The sequence below is a fragment of the Myxocyprinus asiaticus genome, chromosome 34, assembly GCF_019703515.2.
Source record: "Myxocyprinus asiaticus isolate MX2 ecotype Aquarium Trade chromosome 34, UBuf_Myxa_2, whole genome shotgun sequence".
Lineage (NCBI taxonomy): Eukaryota > Metazoa > Chordata > Actinopteri > Cypriniformes > Catostomidae > Myxocyprinus > Myxocyprinus asiaticus.
The window spans coordinates 22,820,168-22,840,274 of record NC_059377.1 but is presented as its reverse complement, the minus strand read 5'-3'; the positions used below and the strand labels follow the sequence as shown (position 1 = coordinate 22,840,274).

Genomic DNA, 20,107 nt, shown 5'->3' with positions numbered 1-20,107 from the left:
TCTACTTACCCCTAAACTGTGTAAAGTATTGACAGGTATAAAATAGGTATATACAGGTGCATCTCAATAAATTAGAATGTCGTGGAAAAGTTCATTTATTTCAGTAATTCAACTCAAATTGTGAAACTCGTGTATTAAATAAATTCAATGCACACAGACTGAAGTAGTTTAAGTCTTTGGTTCTTTTAACTGTGATGATTTTGGCTCACATTTAACAAAAACCCACCAATTCACTATCTCAAAAAATTAGAATATGGTGACATGCCAATCAGCTAATCAACTCAAAACACCTGCAAAGGTTTCCTGAGCCTTCAAAATGGTCTCTCAGTTTGGTTCACTAGGCTACACAATCATGGGGAAGACTGCTGATCTGATAGTTGTCCAGAAGACAATCATTGACACCCTTCACAAGGAGGGTAAGCCACAAACATTCATTGCCAAAGAAGCTGGCTGTTCACAGAGTGCTGTATCCAAGCATGTTAACAGAAAGTTGAGTGGAAGGAAAAAGTGTGGAAGAAAAAGATGCACAACCAACCGAGAGAACCGCAGCCTTATGAGGATTGTCAAGCAAAATCGATTCAAGAATTTGGGTGAACTTCACAAGGAATGGACTGAGGCCGGGGTCAAGGCATCAAGAGCCACCACACACAGACATGTCAAGGAATTTGGCTACAGTTGTCGTATTCCTCTTGTTAAGCCACTCCTGAACCACAGACAACGTCAGAGGCATCTTACCTGGGCTAAGGAGAAGAAGAACTGGACTGTTGCCAGTGGTCCAAAGTCCTCTTTTCAGATGAGAGCAAGTTTTGTATTTCATTTGGAAACTATGGTCCTAGAGTCTGGAGGAAGGGTGGAGAAGCTCATAGCCCAAGTTGCTTGAAGTCCAGTGTTAAGTTTCCACAGTCTGTGATGATTTGGGTTGCAATGTCATCTGCTGGTGTTGGTCCATTGTGTTTTTTAAAAACCAAAGTCACTGCACCCGTTTACCTAGACATTTTGGAGCATTTCATGCTTCCTTCTGCTGACCAGCTTTTTAAAGATGCTGATTTCATTTTCCAGCAGGATTTGGCACCTGCCCACACTGCCAAAAGCACCAAAAGTTGGTTAAATGACCATGGTGTTGGTGTGCTTGACTGGTCAGCAAACTCACCAGACCTGAACCCCATAGAGAATCTATGGGGTATTGTCAAGAGGAAAATGAGAAACAAGAGACCAAAAAATGCAGATGAGCTGAAGGCCACTGTCAAAGAAACCTGGGCTTCCATACCACCTCGGCAGTGCCACAAACTGATCACCTCCATGCCACGCCGAATTGAGGCAGTAATTAAAGCAAAAGGAGCCCCTACCAAGTATTGAGTACATATACAGTAAATGAACATACTTTCCAGAAGGCCAACAATTCACTAAAAATATTTTTTTTATTGGTCTTATGATGTATTCTAATTTTTTGAGATAGTGAATTGGTGGGTTTTTGTTAAATGTGAGCCAAAATCATCACAATTAAAAGAACTAAAGACTTAAACTACTTCAGTCTGTGTGCATTGAATTTATTTAATACACGAGTTTCACAATTTGAGTTGAATTACTGAAATAAATGAACTTTTCCACGACATTCTAATTTATTGAGATGCACCTGTATCAAATTAAATGGATAGTTAATCCAAATATGGAAATTCTGTCATCATGTACTCTATCTCAAGTGTGCTTAAGCATGAACTTGAAAATATTAAGTACATTTTACATTTGTACTCAATTCAAACATATAAAAATTAATACTCAACCTTATAAATAAATATTATTTATGCTTGTTTGTGGTCTTTACAATGCGTAATCGTGCATCAGTCCTAAAGGATAAAACCTTGTCATATTTATTTGCTAATTTGAATAAAATTCACAGGTAAATAAAATACTACATTTTACTTAACTTTTCAAAGCTGGTATTCCCAGCATCCAGTCGGCTTGAATAATCAATGAGCTTGCATGGTGTCACTGTTTGCAAGTTGATTTTATTGTTAATTTTGTTGTTACATTTGATAACTTCTTGTTTTGTGTAGCCTGAAGTTCATTTTCTACAAAAAATCTGTTGATTGTTATCATTATCTGGATTTGTGCAAAGTAAACTCCACTCCAATTTTTATTTTTTTATTTTTTCAGTGTTGTATAGAAACATTATGCAGAAAAAAGATGCAGATGCAGAAGAAAGTGAATGGTGACTAAGACTAAAAATAGGCCTAACATCTCTATTGTCCCAAAAGAAAGTTATGTGGGTTTGTAACAACGTGGGGGTGAGTAAATGATGACAGAATTTTCATTTTTGGGTGAACTATCCCTTTAAACAACCTGGTGATTCAGATGATACCGGTTCTGTCATTTAGCATCCATTTACTTGATTGCAAATCAAATCATAAACCATGTGTGAAATTTTACTTTGTTACCTCAAATTGTTTTTTGTTCTGCAAACACTGTAATGCATCTCATTCTAATCAGTTAAACTGATGGCATTACAACTCACCCTGTTTTACAACCCTCCCTTGTCTCTCCTTTGAGTGCAGATGCTGTTGAAATAAAAGGTCTAATATTTCCATTATGCTGCAGTTCTGGCCTTTTACTGTATTATATTTTGTTTGGGGACCCCAAAGCTCACTGACATCTCTTTATTGTCCAGCAATATAACCAATGAATACACTCATCTCTAACAGATGCCCTGCTGTTCTTTCCTGCTTGCTGTTTGTTGTTGCATACCTGCATGATTTAGTTAATCAATTATATTCAACCTCTTTTTTTGTCTTTTTGTTCTGTATTTTCATGCTTATTATTTTGTTTATCGTTGCTGCATTTTTTGTTATAATGCACTGTATGTCTTTGTCTTTATTTGGTTTGAAACTACATGTTTTCTGTCATAGTTTGACTGTAGCCAAGCAGTCAGCAGTCCCAAGGGCAGCAAAAAGAAAAAAGGTAAAGTAAAAACTCACCAGGAGAGTGATGTGTCTGAACTGCAGCACACCTAGGCAATATGTCTTCATCCTTTTCACCCTATAGTCTCCATAGAAACCTCTAGACCAGTACAGAACTCCCACATTACCTAAACCTGTTCTCTCCCGCTGTGCTTCTGCTGTAGACGCTTATGTCGCATCTCTCTTTTGTCTCATTGTGCTGAAGCCAACTTCATCTCTGACCTGTGCTTCAGTTGTTTCTCATTTGTATGGTGGATACAGACTATAGGTTGTGGTCACAACTTGTGCTGTGCCTAACTTGCACTCTACACATGGCCAGTTACAAGCTTGCAGTTCCACAGAGTATCTTGGAAGTTATAGCAGTTTGTGCCGAGGAGCGACACAGTTGTTAACACTGTAGAACAAGGGAAACATTGACCCTTAGGGGGCTGTGGTGGTACTGCATGGGGTACACCAATTATTGTTTGATCTCAAACTATTTTTTGTTGAAAAATTAAAAAATGCGTTAAACAAAAATACAACATAGTTAACTTCAACTAAAGTTACAGTTAAGAAGCTAAAGTTCAGCTAAATGTCCCATTGTGCCTTCCACAAGTAAAATGTAATGTACAAGTACGTATATGACTCTGTACAGTACATCAATAATAATAATAATAATAATAATAATAATAATTATTATTATTATTATTATTGCAATGTATGCATAATAACAAATGTATGAAAATACATTAATTTGGTACTATTTGCAAGTTTTTTATAAGCCAAGCTTAAAATGCAACATACAATTTTATACAATAGGTAACAGTGCGTCCCTGGTCTGTTGCTGTATCCACTATGGGGTCCTTGAAAAGCCTGAAAAAGTTTAGAGACCCCTGCAGTAGATAGACTGCTGAGCTTTTATATGGTGATAACAGTTTTTAGTGGGCAGAGAGAAGACTAGAGAATGGAAAAAAAATAAAAATAAAATGTTCGAGTGAAGAAGAGATAGTGATGACTAAATGATATGCAGGACAGGATCAGGAAAATGAAAGGAGTGATTCAAATAACAGCACTTTCATTTTCAAATACCTCATCAGAGCACTCTAGTGTAGTGCAGACAGACAGGTCATATGTGTTCTTGCTGATGTCACTTCTACCCATCACCACTTTCCATACCGGGAGGAAGGGAAGAGGATGTGTGTTAAAATACATCTATGACCATTCATAATATTTAAGTATTGGTACTGGATTTGTGGAGACAAAATTGCTCTGTTGCAAAATCTAGTGAGATGCCTATCTAGACAGCATATAATGCATCATAGGTAGGCTTCTGATGTGAAGGCTGTTCTATTAAGTATAGGTACAACATTATGCTGCCTTCTAAGGTACCTAGTTTTGGCAGAAATACAAAGCGGATTCGCTTGTATCCTTCGAGGTGTTGGCAATTCAAGAATACACTGCAATGAGCTCTGTGGGAAAGAAAAATCATCCAAGATGGTGGACAAAGCTAGAAAAGTTTTGATTATTAATTCCATTCAATAATGAAAAATATAGACAAAAATAGTTCAACATGGACTATTTTACCCAATATTTGTGTGTGCTGTGTATTTTACTAATGTTATGCCTACTAGAGTACAGTGTTCTTAACTTATCAACATTTGGGGGGCCTGGGTAGCTCAGCGAGTATTGACGCTGACTACCACCCCTGGTGTCGCGAGTTCAAATCCAGGGTGTGCTGAGTGACTCCAGCCAGGTCTCCTAAGCAACCAAATTTGCTGGTTGCTAAGGAGGATAGAGTCACATGGGGTAACCTCCTCGTGGTCGCGATTAGTGGTTCTCGCTCTCAGTGGGGCACGTGGTAAGTTGTGCATGGATCGCGGAGAGTAGCATGAGCCTCCACATGCGGAGTCTCCGCGTTATCATGCACAACGAGCCACGTGATAAGATGCGCGGATTGATGGTCTCAGAAGCGGAGGCAACTGAGACTTGTACTCCGCCACCCGGATTGAGGTGAGTAACCGCGCCACCACGAGGACCTACTAAGTAGTGGGAATTGGGCATTCCAAATTGGGAGAAAAGGGATAAAATAATAATAATAATAACTTCAAGCAACATTCAAGCATCAAACTTTGTTGGTATTGTTATCAATAGAGCGCAACTGTCTGGTTTAGGAAGTAAAAATTCCATAGGGGAATTACTCACAAAGTATATATATATATATATATATATATATATATATATATACAGTTGTGCTCAAAAGTTTGCATAACCTGGCAGAAATTGTGAAATTTTGGCATTGATTTTGAAAATATGACTGATCATGCAAAAAAAAAAAAAAAAAAAAAAACAGCTGTCTTTTATTTAAGGATAGTGATCAATCATATGAAGCCATTTATTATCACATAGTTTTTTGGCTCCTTTTTAAATCATAATGATAACAGAAATCACCCAAATGGCCCTGATCAAAAGTTTACATACCCTTGAATGTTTGGCCTTGTTACAGACACACAAGGTGACACACACAGGTTTAAATGGCAATTAAAGGCTAATTTCCCACACCTGTGGCTTTTTAAATTGCAGTTAGTGTCTGTGTATATGTAGTCAATGAGTTTGTTAGCTCTCACGTGGATGCACTGAGCAGGCTAGATACTGAGCCATGGGGAGCAGAAAAGAACTGTCAAAAGACCTGCGTAACAAGGTAATGTTACTTTATAAAGATGGAAAAGGATATAAAAAGATATCCAAAGCCTTGAAAATGCCAGTCAGTACTGTTCAATCACTTATTAAGAAGTGGAAAATTCAGGGATCTCTTGATACCAAGCCAAGGTCAGGTAGACCAAGAAAGATTTCAGCCACAACTGCCAGAAGAATTGTTCAGGATACAAAGAAAAACCCACAGGTAACCTCAGGAGAAATACAGGCTGCTCTTGAAAAATACTGTGTGGTTGTTTCAAGGAGCACAATACGACGATACTTGAACAAAAATGAACTGCATGGTCGAGTTGCCAGAAGAAAGAAGCCTTTACTGCGCCAATGCCACAAAAAAGCCCGGTTACAATATGCCCGACAACACTTTGACACGCCTCACAGCTTCTGGCACACTGTAATTTGGAGTGACGAGACCAAAATAGAGCTTTATGGTCACAAACATAAGCGCCATGTTTGGAGAGGGGTCAACAAGGCCTATAGTGAAAAGAATACCATCCCCACTGTGAAGCATGGTGGTGGCTCACAGATGTTTTGGAGGTGTGTGAGCTCTAAAGGCACGGGGAATCTTGTGAAAATTGTTGGCAAGATGAATGCAGCATGTTATCAGAAAATACTGGCAGACAATTTGCATTCTTCTGCACGAAAGCTGCGCATGGGATGCTCTTGGACTTTCCAGCACGACAATGACCCTAAGCAGTAGGCCAAATTGACCCTCCAGTGGTTAGAGCAGAAAAAGGTGAAGGTTCTGGAGTGGCCATCACAGTCTCCTGACCTTAATATTGTCGAGCCACTCTGGGGCGATCTCAAACGTGCGGTTCATGCAAGACGACCAAAGACTTTGCATGACCTGGAGGCATTTTGCCAAGACGAATGGGCAGCTATACCACCTGCAAGAATTTGGGGCCTCATAGACAACTATTACAAAAGACTGCACGCTGTCATTGATGCTAAAGGGGGCAATACACAGTATTAAGAACTAAGGGTATGCAGACTTTTGAACAGGGGTCATTTCATTTTTTTCTTTGTTGCCATGTTTTATTTTATGATTGTGCCATTCTGTTATAACCTACAGTTGAATATGAATCCCATAAGAAATAAAAGAAATGTGTTTTGCCTGCTCACTCATGTTTTCTTTAAAAATGGTACATATATTACCAATTCTCCAAGGGTATGCAAACTTTTGAGCACAACTGTATATATATTTCCGTTGTTTTTTTATTTGATTACGTTATTCGCAATGCTTCACTGGATTGCAGTTAATTTTTTCATGGATGACATTAAAGGGAAAGTTCACCCAAAAATGAAAATGGTCTCATCATTTACACACCCTCATGGCTTCCCAGATGCATATGACTTTCTTTCTTCTGCTGAACACAAACAAAGATTTATAGAAGAATATCTCAGCTCTGTAGGTCCTTTCAATGCAAGTGAATGGTGACCAGAACGTTGAAGCTCCAAAAATCAGATAAAGGCCACATAACAGTAACCCATGAGACTCCAGTGGTTTAAACTATGTCTTCTGTGAGAAGTATGAAAAATTTCTATATTTAAGTCCTTTTGTACTATAAATATCCACTTTCACATTCTTTCACATTTTGAAACTGAATGGCATGAGCTGGCCTTTCCAGCAGAGGTTAGGATGCTGCCTTTCCAGGCAGCTGCCTATGTAGGCAGAAGACAACAAGACAGCTCTCTAGGTTTTGCACAAGAGCTTATGTCTCCATTTCCTATGTTGTACTCTTAACAACATGGAATACTACTACCCCATCCATGTCGTTGAAGAAGCGAGTGATGCTAACCTTGCCTCTTCCTCTTCTGTAGTGTTTCAATATAGACATGTCCAATGTGGTTCATACATGCTGAAGTGAGCAGTCACCTCTACTGTCATACTGAGTATAGCACTGTAGTTGTGTAGCTTGTCTGTCTGTTTTTTTGTTTTTTTGTTTTTTTCGCAAATGAAAGATGGGGGTATGGAGTGCGCAAGCCTCCGAGATTGAATCTGCACTCTCCTCCATCAAAGTAACAGAAAAATGTAAACGTCACTCTACCCCAAAACGTGTCAGTGACTGTGATCCCCCCTTTTCTTTCTTTCTCTCTCTCTCTCTCTCTACCCTCATTTTTATTGCAACAGAGGGAAAAGCGATGGAGCATTTCATCTACGGGAGGTGAAAAGAATTCTTTGAGTGTAAGTAGAAAAGGCCTGACAAGGAGAGATGGAGAGAGCGAGAGGAAGTGAAGGAGGGTTGTTGGGAGCAAAGCGAAAGGGAAAGAGAGATGGAGGGAAAAGTAAATACACAAAAGCAGCACAATCGAGTTAGCATTCTCTTAGGAATAAAGTTGGGCATCTCTTCGGCTTAAACAACACTTCTGCTCAGCGAAATGTTCCTTCTTCAGTGTTTAGAATGTAAATTGTCTGCCAGATTATGCTTTTTGTATCCATTTTGCCATGTGTCAGCCTGTTACATTTAGTGAATTATAATCAGGCTGCTATCGCCTCCTTGTGGATGGAAACTTATCCACATTAACCTACAAGCTCTTTTATATTTTTTTAGGCTGTGAATGAGAGTCAGAGGCAGCATACTTGCCCGATTAATAGACCATGTGGGACAAATTGGACTTAACGTTTTGCTCTTTGCTTGAAAATAATGTACATGTATGCGATTATTGTGTGTGTGTGTGAGAGTGTGCTTATATGTATGTTTCCATGGTAACAGGCAACACCACCCACACACATTAATACAGGGAATAGTTTACCCAGAAATGCTTTTTGAAACTTGTATGACTTGTCCAAGCTGCATTTGTCCATACAATGAAAGTGAATGTTGACCACTATGGTTGAGGAAGATTTTCAGTGACTTCAGTGACAGTGGCAATATAGTGCATGAGTCACATGGATTACATTAATGTTGCTTTTATGGTGTTTTTATTTTTTTAACTCTTTTGGAGCTTGATAGCCCCTGGATAATCTTCACTTTCATTGTATGTGAAACATCAGCTTGGCCATTCTGCTTTAAAAAGCTACTTTTGTTTTCCACATGGGTTTGAAATGACATCAGGGTGAGTAAATGGTGACAGAATTTTCATTTTTGGGTAAACTATTCCTTTAAGCCTCCACCAACAACAACCACAAACAACCCTAGGGAAGTAGGAAAACTTATTGTCAGTTACTGCTTAAATGATTCATTTAAGTGGTGTTTTCCAATCTTCTCGCTCTATCACCCATGCAATCAGCAGCCATTCGAGCTGAGGGGGAGCTGACAGCAACCTTGTAATCGTTCGAATTCGAGATATGCAGGTTCATACATCTCATTTTCATGGCAGGTGGGAGTAGTTTGAGAGGAGAGGAATGGAGGAGAATTCATCAGGCCTTGTTTCTCTACAGAGTCCCTTTAAGTGCCCTGCCTCATCTTTATTTTCCTTCAATCCCAAACTCACGTTGGTCCAGTCTCTGTGTGATTAGATTAATCTGCCACTCCTGTATAATGCAATGTATATACCATTAAGAGGCCATATACTGTAGCTGTAGGAGACATCATTACTCTCAATGGAATGGAGAGTACTGTATATCCATTTTGGCCATCTGAAGTAATGAACACCTGGAAAATCTGGGCATAAAACATAGCACAGATTACCCACTAATGCAGAAAACAGAGTTGCTCCACATTTTGTACAGACCCGTCGTAATGTAGCGAGACTACACTGCATTTAGTCTTTATGCATCTATGGTAAAATGTTCATTCAGGCACATTAAAGGTGAAAATGGCCAATGGCAGTGCAAATTTCCTGTTCCATTTGTTATTTCTCGGGTAAGATAAAATGTTGTTTTGCAGCCTTATGATGTTCCTGGAAGGTCAAAAATGTACCAAAATATCATAGTTACAACAGTACTAACAACCATACCAAATTCATATGGGATATACTTTACTACTGGGATCTATATTAGGCCAGTGATGGGCTTATGTTCAACGATGGCACTAATCCAAACAATCAAACTACTCATAAAGCCACTTTTTTTGTATTGCCCAATCGATGCTTTACACCTCTGCCACATGTATTGTAATGACTTTGAATTATCTGAATTATTATATGTATTATATAATGTATGTAATGATGTATTTTATGATTTTGATCATTATGAACTGAATTATCGTTATTTGGGGGGGGGGTTTCCTGCAAATATCAGCAGATCATATGTTGAATTTGATTAAAAATTTTAATCGACAGCCCTTTTCTTTTAAGAACCTTTCATTGAAAAGTTATTTAGGGAACCAAAAATGGTTCTTCTTGGGCATTGCTGCGAAACCCCCTTTTCAGAAGTGAGTGTATATATATTATGGCATTGTTTGCCTTTAACTGATAGGAAAACAGAGAAGCAACAGGAAAAGAGAGGGTTGGTAGAATCGGGAAATGACTCAAGCCAGAATCAAACTCTGGTTGTCCTCACATGAGTTTCACATTTCACAAATGCAGCGTCTCTAACATTATTATGGTTTTACTGTTGTACCAATACAGATAAGCTTCATAAGATTCATGATCAGGTTTTAATTTTAGTTTTCTCTTTCTTTTTTTGTGTATGTACATGTTCAGGACAAGTCCACCACAGATGACCAGAGATCTTGGGACAGCTTTAAGACCATGACCCCTGAGCAGACGTGTGGCACCAGTGAACATAAGGACAGACTGGAGTTAAGCAGTAAACCCTGGGACACATCATCTGTCATCAAACCTGACACATCTGAAGGAGACTTCCAGACTGAAGTGTGAAGAGAGCACACATCTACTACAAACTAAAGAGAAAACTAAATGGTCTTATGAACTTACACAGTCAGTGATCTTCAGCAAGATGAGTTCTAGAGGATTCTGTACTTGTTTACAGGTGTGAAAGAAGATCAGACGATCAGAGAAGAACAGTGCTCTATATTTTCACACAGAGACTTTAAATGAAAGAGTGAGGCTTGGAGAGTATGGTACAAATTTTTAACAAACTGTTTCTGAACTGTCTTGATTTTAATCCAGAAAGGATTCTCTTTCACCTGTTTGATGATTTAGAAATTTAAAAAAACTAATAATATTTCTGCACCCTTCATTTGATATTGAAAAAAAAAGAAAAAAGAAAAAAAAGAAATCGGATGATTCACACACCGTTTAACCCCAAAGGGTTTTCCTCCTTTCTGTATTATCATTCCTTGGATGATTCAAGTTCCACTTTATTATTATTATTATTATTATTATTATTAATTTTTCAGTGAGAGGGAGGGGGAGGTTTGAAAGTGTTCATTAATATGTGCCATCCACTAATTGTTTCAGGCACACTGGCCTCACATAGTGTCCTCACATCCTTCTTTTAGCTTTGTGTTTTTCTATATTTTTATTTAGATTGTCTCTTCATGCTTGGTTTGATTTTTTTTTATTTTTCTAAAAAAAAAAAAAAAAAAAATAATAATAATAATCTAAAGGTATCTTGTTTGGGGGGGCGGGGGGGGGGGGGGGATTAGGTCTTTACTGTCATCATGCTGTGCAATACATACAATTTAATGTTACATTTGCAGCATACATTCATGCGCAGCAGGAAAGCATTTTTTAATCGCTCTCTGCTGTGAACTCAACCTTCAATCCTACAGAAACCAACCAACTGGATAACATTATTTCTTCCCAGTTAGGAAAAAGCTTTGGTATTCTGGAACAAGCTTACCCAGTAGGAGTTCACACTTTCTTGATGTTATGAACAAAATTTTGCAGTTGAGAACTGTTTATTTTAAAATAATTGTTCCCCCAAAATGACTGTTCCTCATGTTGTTCCAACCCCATATGACTTACAGTACTTTCCTCTGTGGAGCACAATAGGAGATGTTAGACAAAATGATAGCCTCAGTCACCATTCACTTTCAGTGTATGGAAAAATGTATGCAATGAAACTGAATTGTGACTGAGAATAACATCTCCTTTGGTTTGGAACAACATAGGGGTGAGTAAGTGATAATAGAATTTCATTTGGATATATATATATAACCAATACAAAGGTCTGCCTGTCAAGAATGGTGCTAAGTTTCCACATGTATGTTTCTTTATTTTGTTCTGCATTCTTGGTCTTGCAAAAAGTAGCAGTTTTTATCATTAATGTGTGACCCTCTCCACCAGCCAGCCTGAATTGATTAAAATGTATTTCAGTCCAACTGCGGAGTTTGACAGTTGGTTTAATGCTAAGCAGACTGCTGAGGTCATCTTTGCCAACCCGTTCCTCTTTATAACCAGTTCATTAGTTGTGTTGGCTGATGTAACTCCACATAAAGACTCAGAAGGTGAAAGTTCGAAAGAGACAGAACGGGAAAGAGAGGTGTGGTAATTATCTTGGGGGAATAACGATTTGTCCTGACATTTTCTTACTTGCCGCAAATCTCATCTGCTCACAGATCCCTGAAGTCAGCACATCATATAGGCACAGATGGCAAGACAAGAGCATGCCATTTCAACCTTTGGAAGTAATCTGCACTAATGGGGAACATCCCCCCCCCCCCCCATGAAATATCTCCAAACCCCCTTGGCAACTAAAACCAGTTTTCCCTCTCCTTTTTAGTGTGTTAGTAAAGAAAGACTGAACATTGCCATCATATTTGGGAACACAGTATTTATAATTTAATAATAAAGCCCCATTCACAGCAACAATGCGACAGAAGTCATTAATTTTCAAAGAGAGTTGATGTAAAGACATTGGAGCGCACATGATCCATTTCCTGTGAGATACAGTACTGTGCAAAAGTCTTAGGCGTATAAGATGTTTCAGAAAAGCATTTGTCTTAAGATGGTTATTTATATCTTTAGCTTTAATGTGTCAATAGGAAATATAAATGTTAGACTCCCAAACATTACTTTTGCAAATAGAAAAGATTAGAATAGAAGAACAGGGAGCCCTGCAACAGATGTCATGGCCCCCACAAAGCCCCCCACTGAACATTAGGGATGCACCGATACCACATTTTCTCTCCCGATCCAATTCCGATACCGGAAATCTCAGTATCGGCCGATACCGAACCGATACCAGTGTTGTTTTTTTGCATACTCAGTTTAGAATATCTTTACATTATTGTGTGGAACTAATTGGGTGTGCTCTTTAATATGTAAAGAAACACAAACCTCTAACTACACATTATTTCAATATAAATGTATAGCCATTTTTGTTTACTATTATACTAGTATACTAGTAGCAGCAAAATTAACAGTAATTCCAGTAATATAATAATATATTATAATAGTAATATATAGTAATATATCTCAATCGTGCACCTTTAACTTTTAAACCCTCATGCTTTTATTATGACATTCTGAACTCTCCTGGAAGTCCTGTAAGTGTGTCGTTTGTAGGCAAGTTCTTATTCAAATTCTGTAAAAAAAAAAAAAAAAAAAAAAAAAGCACCTCCAGTGCCATTCTAAATGCATATTATAAGTGAACCGAACTATTGAGCATCTACATCTGAGATCTTGTTCGTGAGTAGCGCTCAAATATTGCACAGCGCTGTGAAGGCTAAAAATAGCCGCGAGTGTGTGTGTAAACAGAGCATCGCCATTCACTGACACGCTGGAGATGCGTGTGCATTTTATATATTTACTTATAAAACACAGCCTTTTGTGATTCACAGAGCTATCGCATGTCTTCAAGTGGCTTTGAATAAAATGCACGAGTCATATGAACTACTTTAATTGTGTTTTTATGGTTCTTTTATGTCATTTTTTGAGCTTGACAGTAACAAACATGACTAACACACAGTATCGGATTTGGATCGGGCTCGTCGTACCGATACCCGATCCGTCTAAAAGCTCTAAAAGCAATCTCGGTGCATCCCTACTGAACATCGTGTCATTCTGAGATTACATAAAGAGACAGAGGCAATTGAGACAGTCTAAATAGACAGAAGAACTGTGGTGAATTCTCCAAGAAGCTTGGAACATCCTATCTGCCAACAACCAAGAAAAAATGTGTCCAGGTGTATCTACTAGAATTGGAGCTGTTTTAATGGCAAAGGTGGTCACACCGAATATTGATTTAGCTTTTGTTATGTTTACTGGACTTTGTATGACATTAAGTGATAAATGAAAACTATTTATGTCATTGTTTCTGAAGACATCCACACTATGCAACATTTTTCACAAGTGCCTAAAACTTTTGCACAGTACTGTAGTCAAATGTAGGCAAGACAGAGAACAAGTTAATGTTACTATGAGTGATTTCATTGTTCTACAGTATATGATTGGTCTCTGCTTACATGCAGGGATAACATTTAAAATAATGTGTCCAAAATTGTCGACATTATGAATGAGTTTGATTAATGCATTGATAATCATTCATGATTCTTGTTCATGATATGATGTATTATGCTGCAATTTATATACAAACACTTTCCCTTAGAGAATATCATTTTAGTAGCAAGAAAACCAGCCGCTGCCCATGCATTTTAAGTCCAGGCCTTCAGTGCAATTCATGCCATTAAGAAAACACAGTTTCACAATGAATAAGACACCGTATGCCTATCATACATTATGTGGCAGTCAACTAATTATACCAATTGACATTTTAAAATCACGTCGAAGCACAAAAGCCAGAACAAAGGAGGTCTAATACCAAGAAAAAGCTCTCTAATGATATTTGCAATTTAAATTTTGCTTGCAATAAATTGAGTTTCGTCAAGGTACATGGTTACTTTTCAAAACTTGATCCAACACTGAATGCTCAAGCAGCCTAATTTACACTTAGAAAACTCCTGATATTGCTATAACAATGCAAAAAGCACTTACCAATTTGCTTGAAGTGAAAATCAGTCCTCCTTTCCTGTTTAATTAATCAATCGCATAATTATGCAGAACACCTCAGGTTTTTAAATCCATAAGGATTTTTTTCTCAATGGTGATGTGGCAGTGACAGCTGACTCCTCAGCAATATCTCACGCTCTTCGCTTTCAATTTAGGTACATCACTTAAAGTGTGATTGCATCACTCAAGGCCAGCTAGAAGGCCTGGACTGGGACATATGCTAAAGACCACACCCAACAAGAACAAATAAATCAATCTGATTGGCTGATGAATATGACAATCTGACTTTAGATGCCTATTCACTGCAGTGTGGGATTCTGTGGAAATTCTGAAGGCCTGATGGGGTGGAGCTCAAAATCCCGCGCTGCTTCAGCTAAGGAGCATGGCTTCAGGTATGCGATTTATGAAACAGTTGTCACACTTTGCTTGTAAGCATCGAGGAATAAATTCTGATTGGATAAACTTTTTGTTTTTTCTATTGGTTTGTAGATGAATTAGGAGTGGAAATCGATTGAAAATACATTGGTAAAAAGGTCAATGAGAATGAAAGGATGAAAAATATGTATTTATTAGGCATGTTACCCCAGCAGAGAAGACTTTGCTGGCCCTGACAGTTCATTTTAGGTGTAATGTTCGAGCTAGAATAATTTTGGGATCTGTTAATATCTATGTCAAACTCAACATTTGTATACAGAGAAGGAGATAAAGAGCAAAATGATGAAACTATGAAACGGTTGACAACTGCATCAGACAAAATAGATAATAGCCTTACAGTCACATAAAATTGATGAAATATGTATTTTGAATATTTGCATTGTGAGCAGGATGATCATCTCTGAGGAAAATGAATGGTGGACATATTGAAGATTTAATATGTTTCCTTGGACCTCCTGATCTATAGGATGTTTTTATTTTTTATTTTATTTTTTATTTTTTATGGCTTGTCATGTTTGAAACTTTGGCTCCTCCCCCTGCCAGCACACACAATCCCAAATTGGCGAAAGAAGATGGCTATCACAGAGAATCCTCCTTGCACCATTTAAGTTTTTTTTTTATATATACATAAGATTGTACAAAGTAGTCCTCTACTGTTTTCATAGAGTGTCTTTTTATATGAAAATAAATTTTCAAACTGATGAACGACTTTGTTGTGTTTCCTCCTTGCAGTGATGGTGGAAGAAAGGCTGAAACAAACTCAATGCAAGTACATGAAAGCAAATGCTTTTAGCTACTCAAGATCTATTTTGTGTGTTGTTGCATTCTGAAATGTTTCAGATTGCCATTTATAACTTTACACAAGCACTGAATTCTCAGCGTTGCCACAAGGGGCAGTATATTGAATATCGATGTGACTACAGTTCTTGCAGAGCAACAGTTTTAAGGGAATGCTCAGTGCTTGAAGTGGGGCCATACGCAGTACCTGTATGGAGATAGAATTGTTGCATATTAACATACAAATGGAAAGAGATTTACAAACTGAATGAGATCCACAAATAAAGTTTCACAAAAATGAAATGAATTCAAAAATAAAAAGAATGAGGTTTACAAATATATGTTAGGAGTTTCACAAAAATAAAGTGAATTCACAAATAAATAAAATATTTACAAATATACTCACAAAAACAACTCATTTGTGAATCACGCGCATTTATTTGTTTGCTTCTGGTCGCCACACACGTTTGTCGATTTTGAAACAAATCTAGCATCGAGACATGCACACAAATCTACAAATAGGTGGACTCCACCCATCATATACTCAAGCCAATAAAATAACGGCTACATTACTCGGACCAATCATGCTTCGTTTTACTATCAGGGTGGGATCAGAGTCACCATGCTCTCATGAGCATGGAATCAAGCACATACAGATAAGCTCCTAGGCCACAAACTCTAAGAAACACATGCCATCAGAGGAATACTGTGACAAGGTTCATATCATTTTCTCTTAGTTATAAGCATGTGTAGTGTCTTGTTAAATGTCGACAGCTGAAAATTTGTAGTGTCCTGATCATTATCTTTATAGCTAACCTGGCTGACTGTATGAGTCTGCTATTTTAAATTTAACCAAGTTTCTTGACTGAAATGTGTCGTCAAAACCTTTGCTCTTAATGTTACATGGCAGATCCAAACAGACAAACTACTAGACACTACAAAAGATCAGTAGTACAGATAGTGTCTTTATAAAACATGAATCATATTAGATGATCTTAGGAGAACAAACCATAAATTAATACCCTATATTACACAGAGTACAAGATCTGCTACGCCACTAATTTGGTTTCACATTGTGTTAATATATTAAAAAAAATATTTAAGTAATATTCCATAGGATTTATATTTTTAGCACTTAGTGTTGTGGCAGACCAGTCCAATGCTACTCACAAGAAATTAATATTTTAACCCTGTGAAACAATGCGTGTTTCACTTATTTGCTCAGGAAGTATATGGGCTGTGAGATACAGGAGAACAATAATAATAATAATAAAAGAGTTGCAAGGATACTGGAGAACTGGTGCTCTCTGCTCCACATCACAAAAAGATGGAAACAGTTGTGAGACTTTTGTGCTACTGGTGGTAAGACATCACAAAGCTCCATGGCCCAATCTTGTTTGTGTAACCTGTTTTTTTCTATACGGTAATGGACTTGTTTTTAAAGTGTAACTGTTATTTTTTCCAATCATTTGTGCAGAATGCTCTTACCCTGAATAGCGCTGAATGCGCTTAAGGGCCCAAACATACTCTATGCAAGTACGTGAATGCATACGCACCTTGCTATGCAAGCTCGATTTCACACGTCGTGGCATTGTGAAATGAGTCAATGCTCAATTCATAACACAATGCAAGTACGCGCTGCATTCTCAGCGGATCTAGAGCGGATTTTCATCCTTCAATCAACAACTGTCATGGCGGACACTGGCAGCAATTTGAGTTGAATCTTTTTTAAATATATAAGAATTTTTGTCAGCATTATAACCATTTAAGCAAAACATGGCACTTGCACTACGTAGGCTTTAGCGTACTGTTGCGAAGATTAATAGAAATTAAAAAAATAAATAAATAAAAATTTCATAAGGGGACATAAGGGCTGAATCTTTCTGTACTGGTTTGGTTCTGATGAGGCAAACAGCCTAATAAAACCCCTAATAAAATGGAAAAACAGACAATGCTCTTTTTTTCAGATTTAGGCTACATTATTTTGTGTAAAAAGAGAGTTCCACGTTAGATTGCCATTGTTCTCTTATGTGGATTGATATTGTCAAAGATACAGACTTTAGCAAGTCTAAATATTCTTCCTTAGATTTCATGTTAATTAATGTTAATTAAATACCTCTGTGGCATGGGGGCGTGGTCATGTGTTGGTCTGCGGGAGAGAGAGAGCGGTAAGGCTCGTCACCTGGTTCATAATTATCTCTAACACCTGTCTCTCATTATAGCGATGGCGGAGGGAGACTTGAAAAGGTAAGCCAGAGCATCAGAGAGAGGGAGAGAGTGACCAGAAAGTATGACAGCCCTGAACCGAGAGAGTGGTTGTTAGCTAGAGTGCTTTCATTTATTTAGAACGTTTTGCTTTGTTATCGACAGTTACCATTGATTGTAAGAAAGAGAATAAAAGGACTGACCTTGAGCCTGCTTCGTTGTCTCCTGACTCCTCCATTGCCTGAACTTAGAGATCTGTTACAATGGTGCCGAGAACCTGGCTTTGGAGGAGAACACTGCTATGGAGTCTTCACCGCTGGGCGAAGTCTTCAAGACCCTTACCAGCATCCAGCAGTCACAACACCATGCCCTCATAGAGGTACGCCGGGAGCAGGAACAACGTTTCCAAGTCCTGCTCCAGGCACAAGCGGAGGACCGGCAGGTGCTCCGAAGCCTGATTGCCAGGGAGGGGGCTGGCCCTGTGACCTCCTCGGAGCCCATCCCACTGGTGGACCTTACGAAAATGGGGCCAAACGACGATCCGGAGGCCTTCCTCGACTTCTTTGAGAAAACTGCGGAGGTTTGGAGGTGGCCTCCTGATCAGTGAGTGGCCCGCTTGTTGCCCCTGCTCTCCGGAGAGGCGCAGCTGGTGGCACAACAACTCCCTGCTGCCAGCCTCCTAGATTATAATCACCTGAAGAAGGCCATCCAGCAATGCATCGGTCGGACCCCGGAGCAGAGTCAGCAGCTCTATCACTCGTTGAGCTTCGGGAAGGATGGCCGCCCATTCGCTTTTGCGCAGCAGCTCCATGATGCCTGCTGGAAATGGCTGCTGGTGGGGGGAACCTACGGCGTTGTGGAAGTGGTCGATCTGGTGGTACTGGAGCAGTTCGTCTCCCAACTCCCCTGAGGCATGTCCGAGTGGGTCCAGTGCCACTGCCATGCATCGTTGGAGGGAGCTGTCCAGCTGGCAGAGGACTATATGGCGGCGTTCCCAGGAGGTAGCAAAGCAATTTCTTTCTCTCTCTCTCTCTCTCTTCTCTCTCTCCACCCCCTGTGCCTCATGTTCCCTCCCCTCCCCCCCGTTCCCCTCACTTCCGCCCAGTTCCGGCTCCTCTGAGGTGGGGAGGCCCGCCCAAACCCCGCCCCAAACCCTTCCCCTTGTCTGTCTCTCCTACACCCCCCACCCCCCGTCTCTCTCTGCTATTCCCTCCAGGTTGGTGAGACCACCCCACGAGTGCAGAAGGAAGACCTGGGCTGGTCTGCTGGAGCTGCGGCGAAACCAGACACAGCCAGGAGCGGTGTCCAGTAATGGAGGTGGGGACACTGGTCCGGAACCCCGACGCTCCACAGGCTGCCCCGATCGGGCAGGGGCGTATCGGATACCGGTAAGAGTAAAAGGGGATACACATCAAGCTTTGGTGGATACAGGTTGTTCTCAAACCTCTATCCACCAATGCTTGGTGCAAGGTGGAGCATTGGATAAAAATAAACTGGTGAGGGTGAGGTGTGTGCATGGTGACATTCACAGGTATCCAGTGGTTAACATTGAGATACGATTCAGGGGAAAAACGCATAGAGTTGAGGCCGCGGTTAATCCCCGCCTCACCCAGTTTTAAAAATCTATTGAGGGTAATATGTGTGGATGGGTCCTGCAAAGTAGTGGCACGGGGTATGACGTGCGATACTATGGCTGGTGAGGCAGTGCCAGGGCCGTCAACATCGGCTCCGCATCAGGATGACGCAGATGAGGGAATTCCTGTTCTCAGGGGCTTCCCTGAGGGGGATTTCCCTCTGGAGCAGTCGCGTGATGAGTCTCTCAATCACGCCATCGACCAAGTAAAAGGAATTGATGGTCAACAGCTCTAGCCTGGTGTTGCGCTCACAAACCCGTACTTTTCTATTATTAAAGAGTGGTTGTATCGAGTGATGCAGGACACTCAAACCAAAGAGAATACAACTCAGCTGTTAGTACCAAAGAGCCGTCAGGAAACACACTTCCAGGCGGCTCACTATAATCCAATGGCTGGCCATTTAGGTCATGAAAAGACTTTGAACCATATAATGGCCCGTTTCTTTTGGCCAGGCATTCACGGGGATGTTCACAAGTGGTGTGCAGCGTGCCGTGAATGTCAGTTGGTAAATCCACCGGCCACCCCAAAAGCGCCATTGTGCCCGCTGCTGTTGATCGAGATCCCCTTAGAGAGAATTAGCATGGATCTCGTCGGGCCATTAGAACAGACTGC

The 20,107-nt window shown here is 39.6% G+C and overlaps 1 protein-coding gene across 4 annotated transcripts in view; it reads left to right on the top strand.

Moving 5' to 3' along the window:
* The window catches only part of LOC127425319 (adhesion G protein-coupled receptor B2-like), a 327,159-nt gene extending 311,588 nt beyond the window's left edge, over positions 1–15,571 (top strand). For 3 of the 4 annotated variants that reach the window (XM_051671167.1, XM_051671166.1, XM_051671165.1), the window contains one exon: positions 10,230–15,571. In XM_051671167.1, coding sequence (XP_051527127.1) covers positions 10,230–10,406 — 177 coding nt within the window. In that variant the 3' untranslated portion in view covers positions 10,407–15,571. Of the gene's footprint in view, positions 1–2,903; positions 2,956–10,229 lie in introns of all 4 variants that reach the window. The other variant, XM_051671164.1, reaches the window with a different exon arrangement.
* Positions 15,572–20,107: the final 4,536 nt, after the last annotated feature.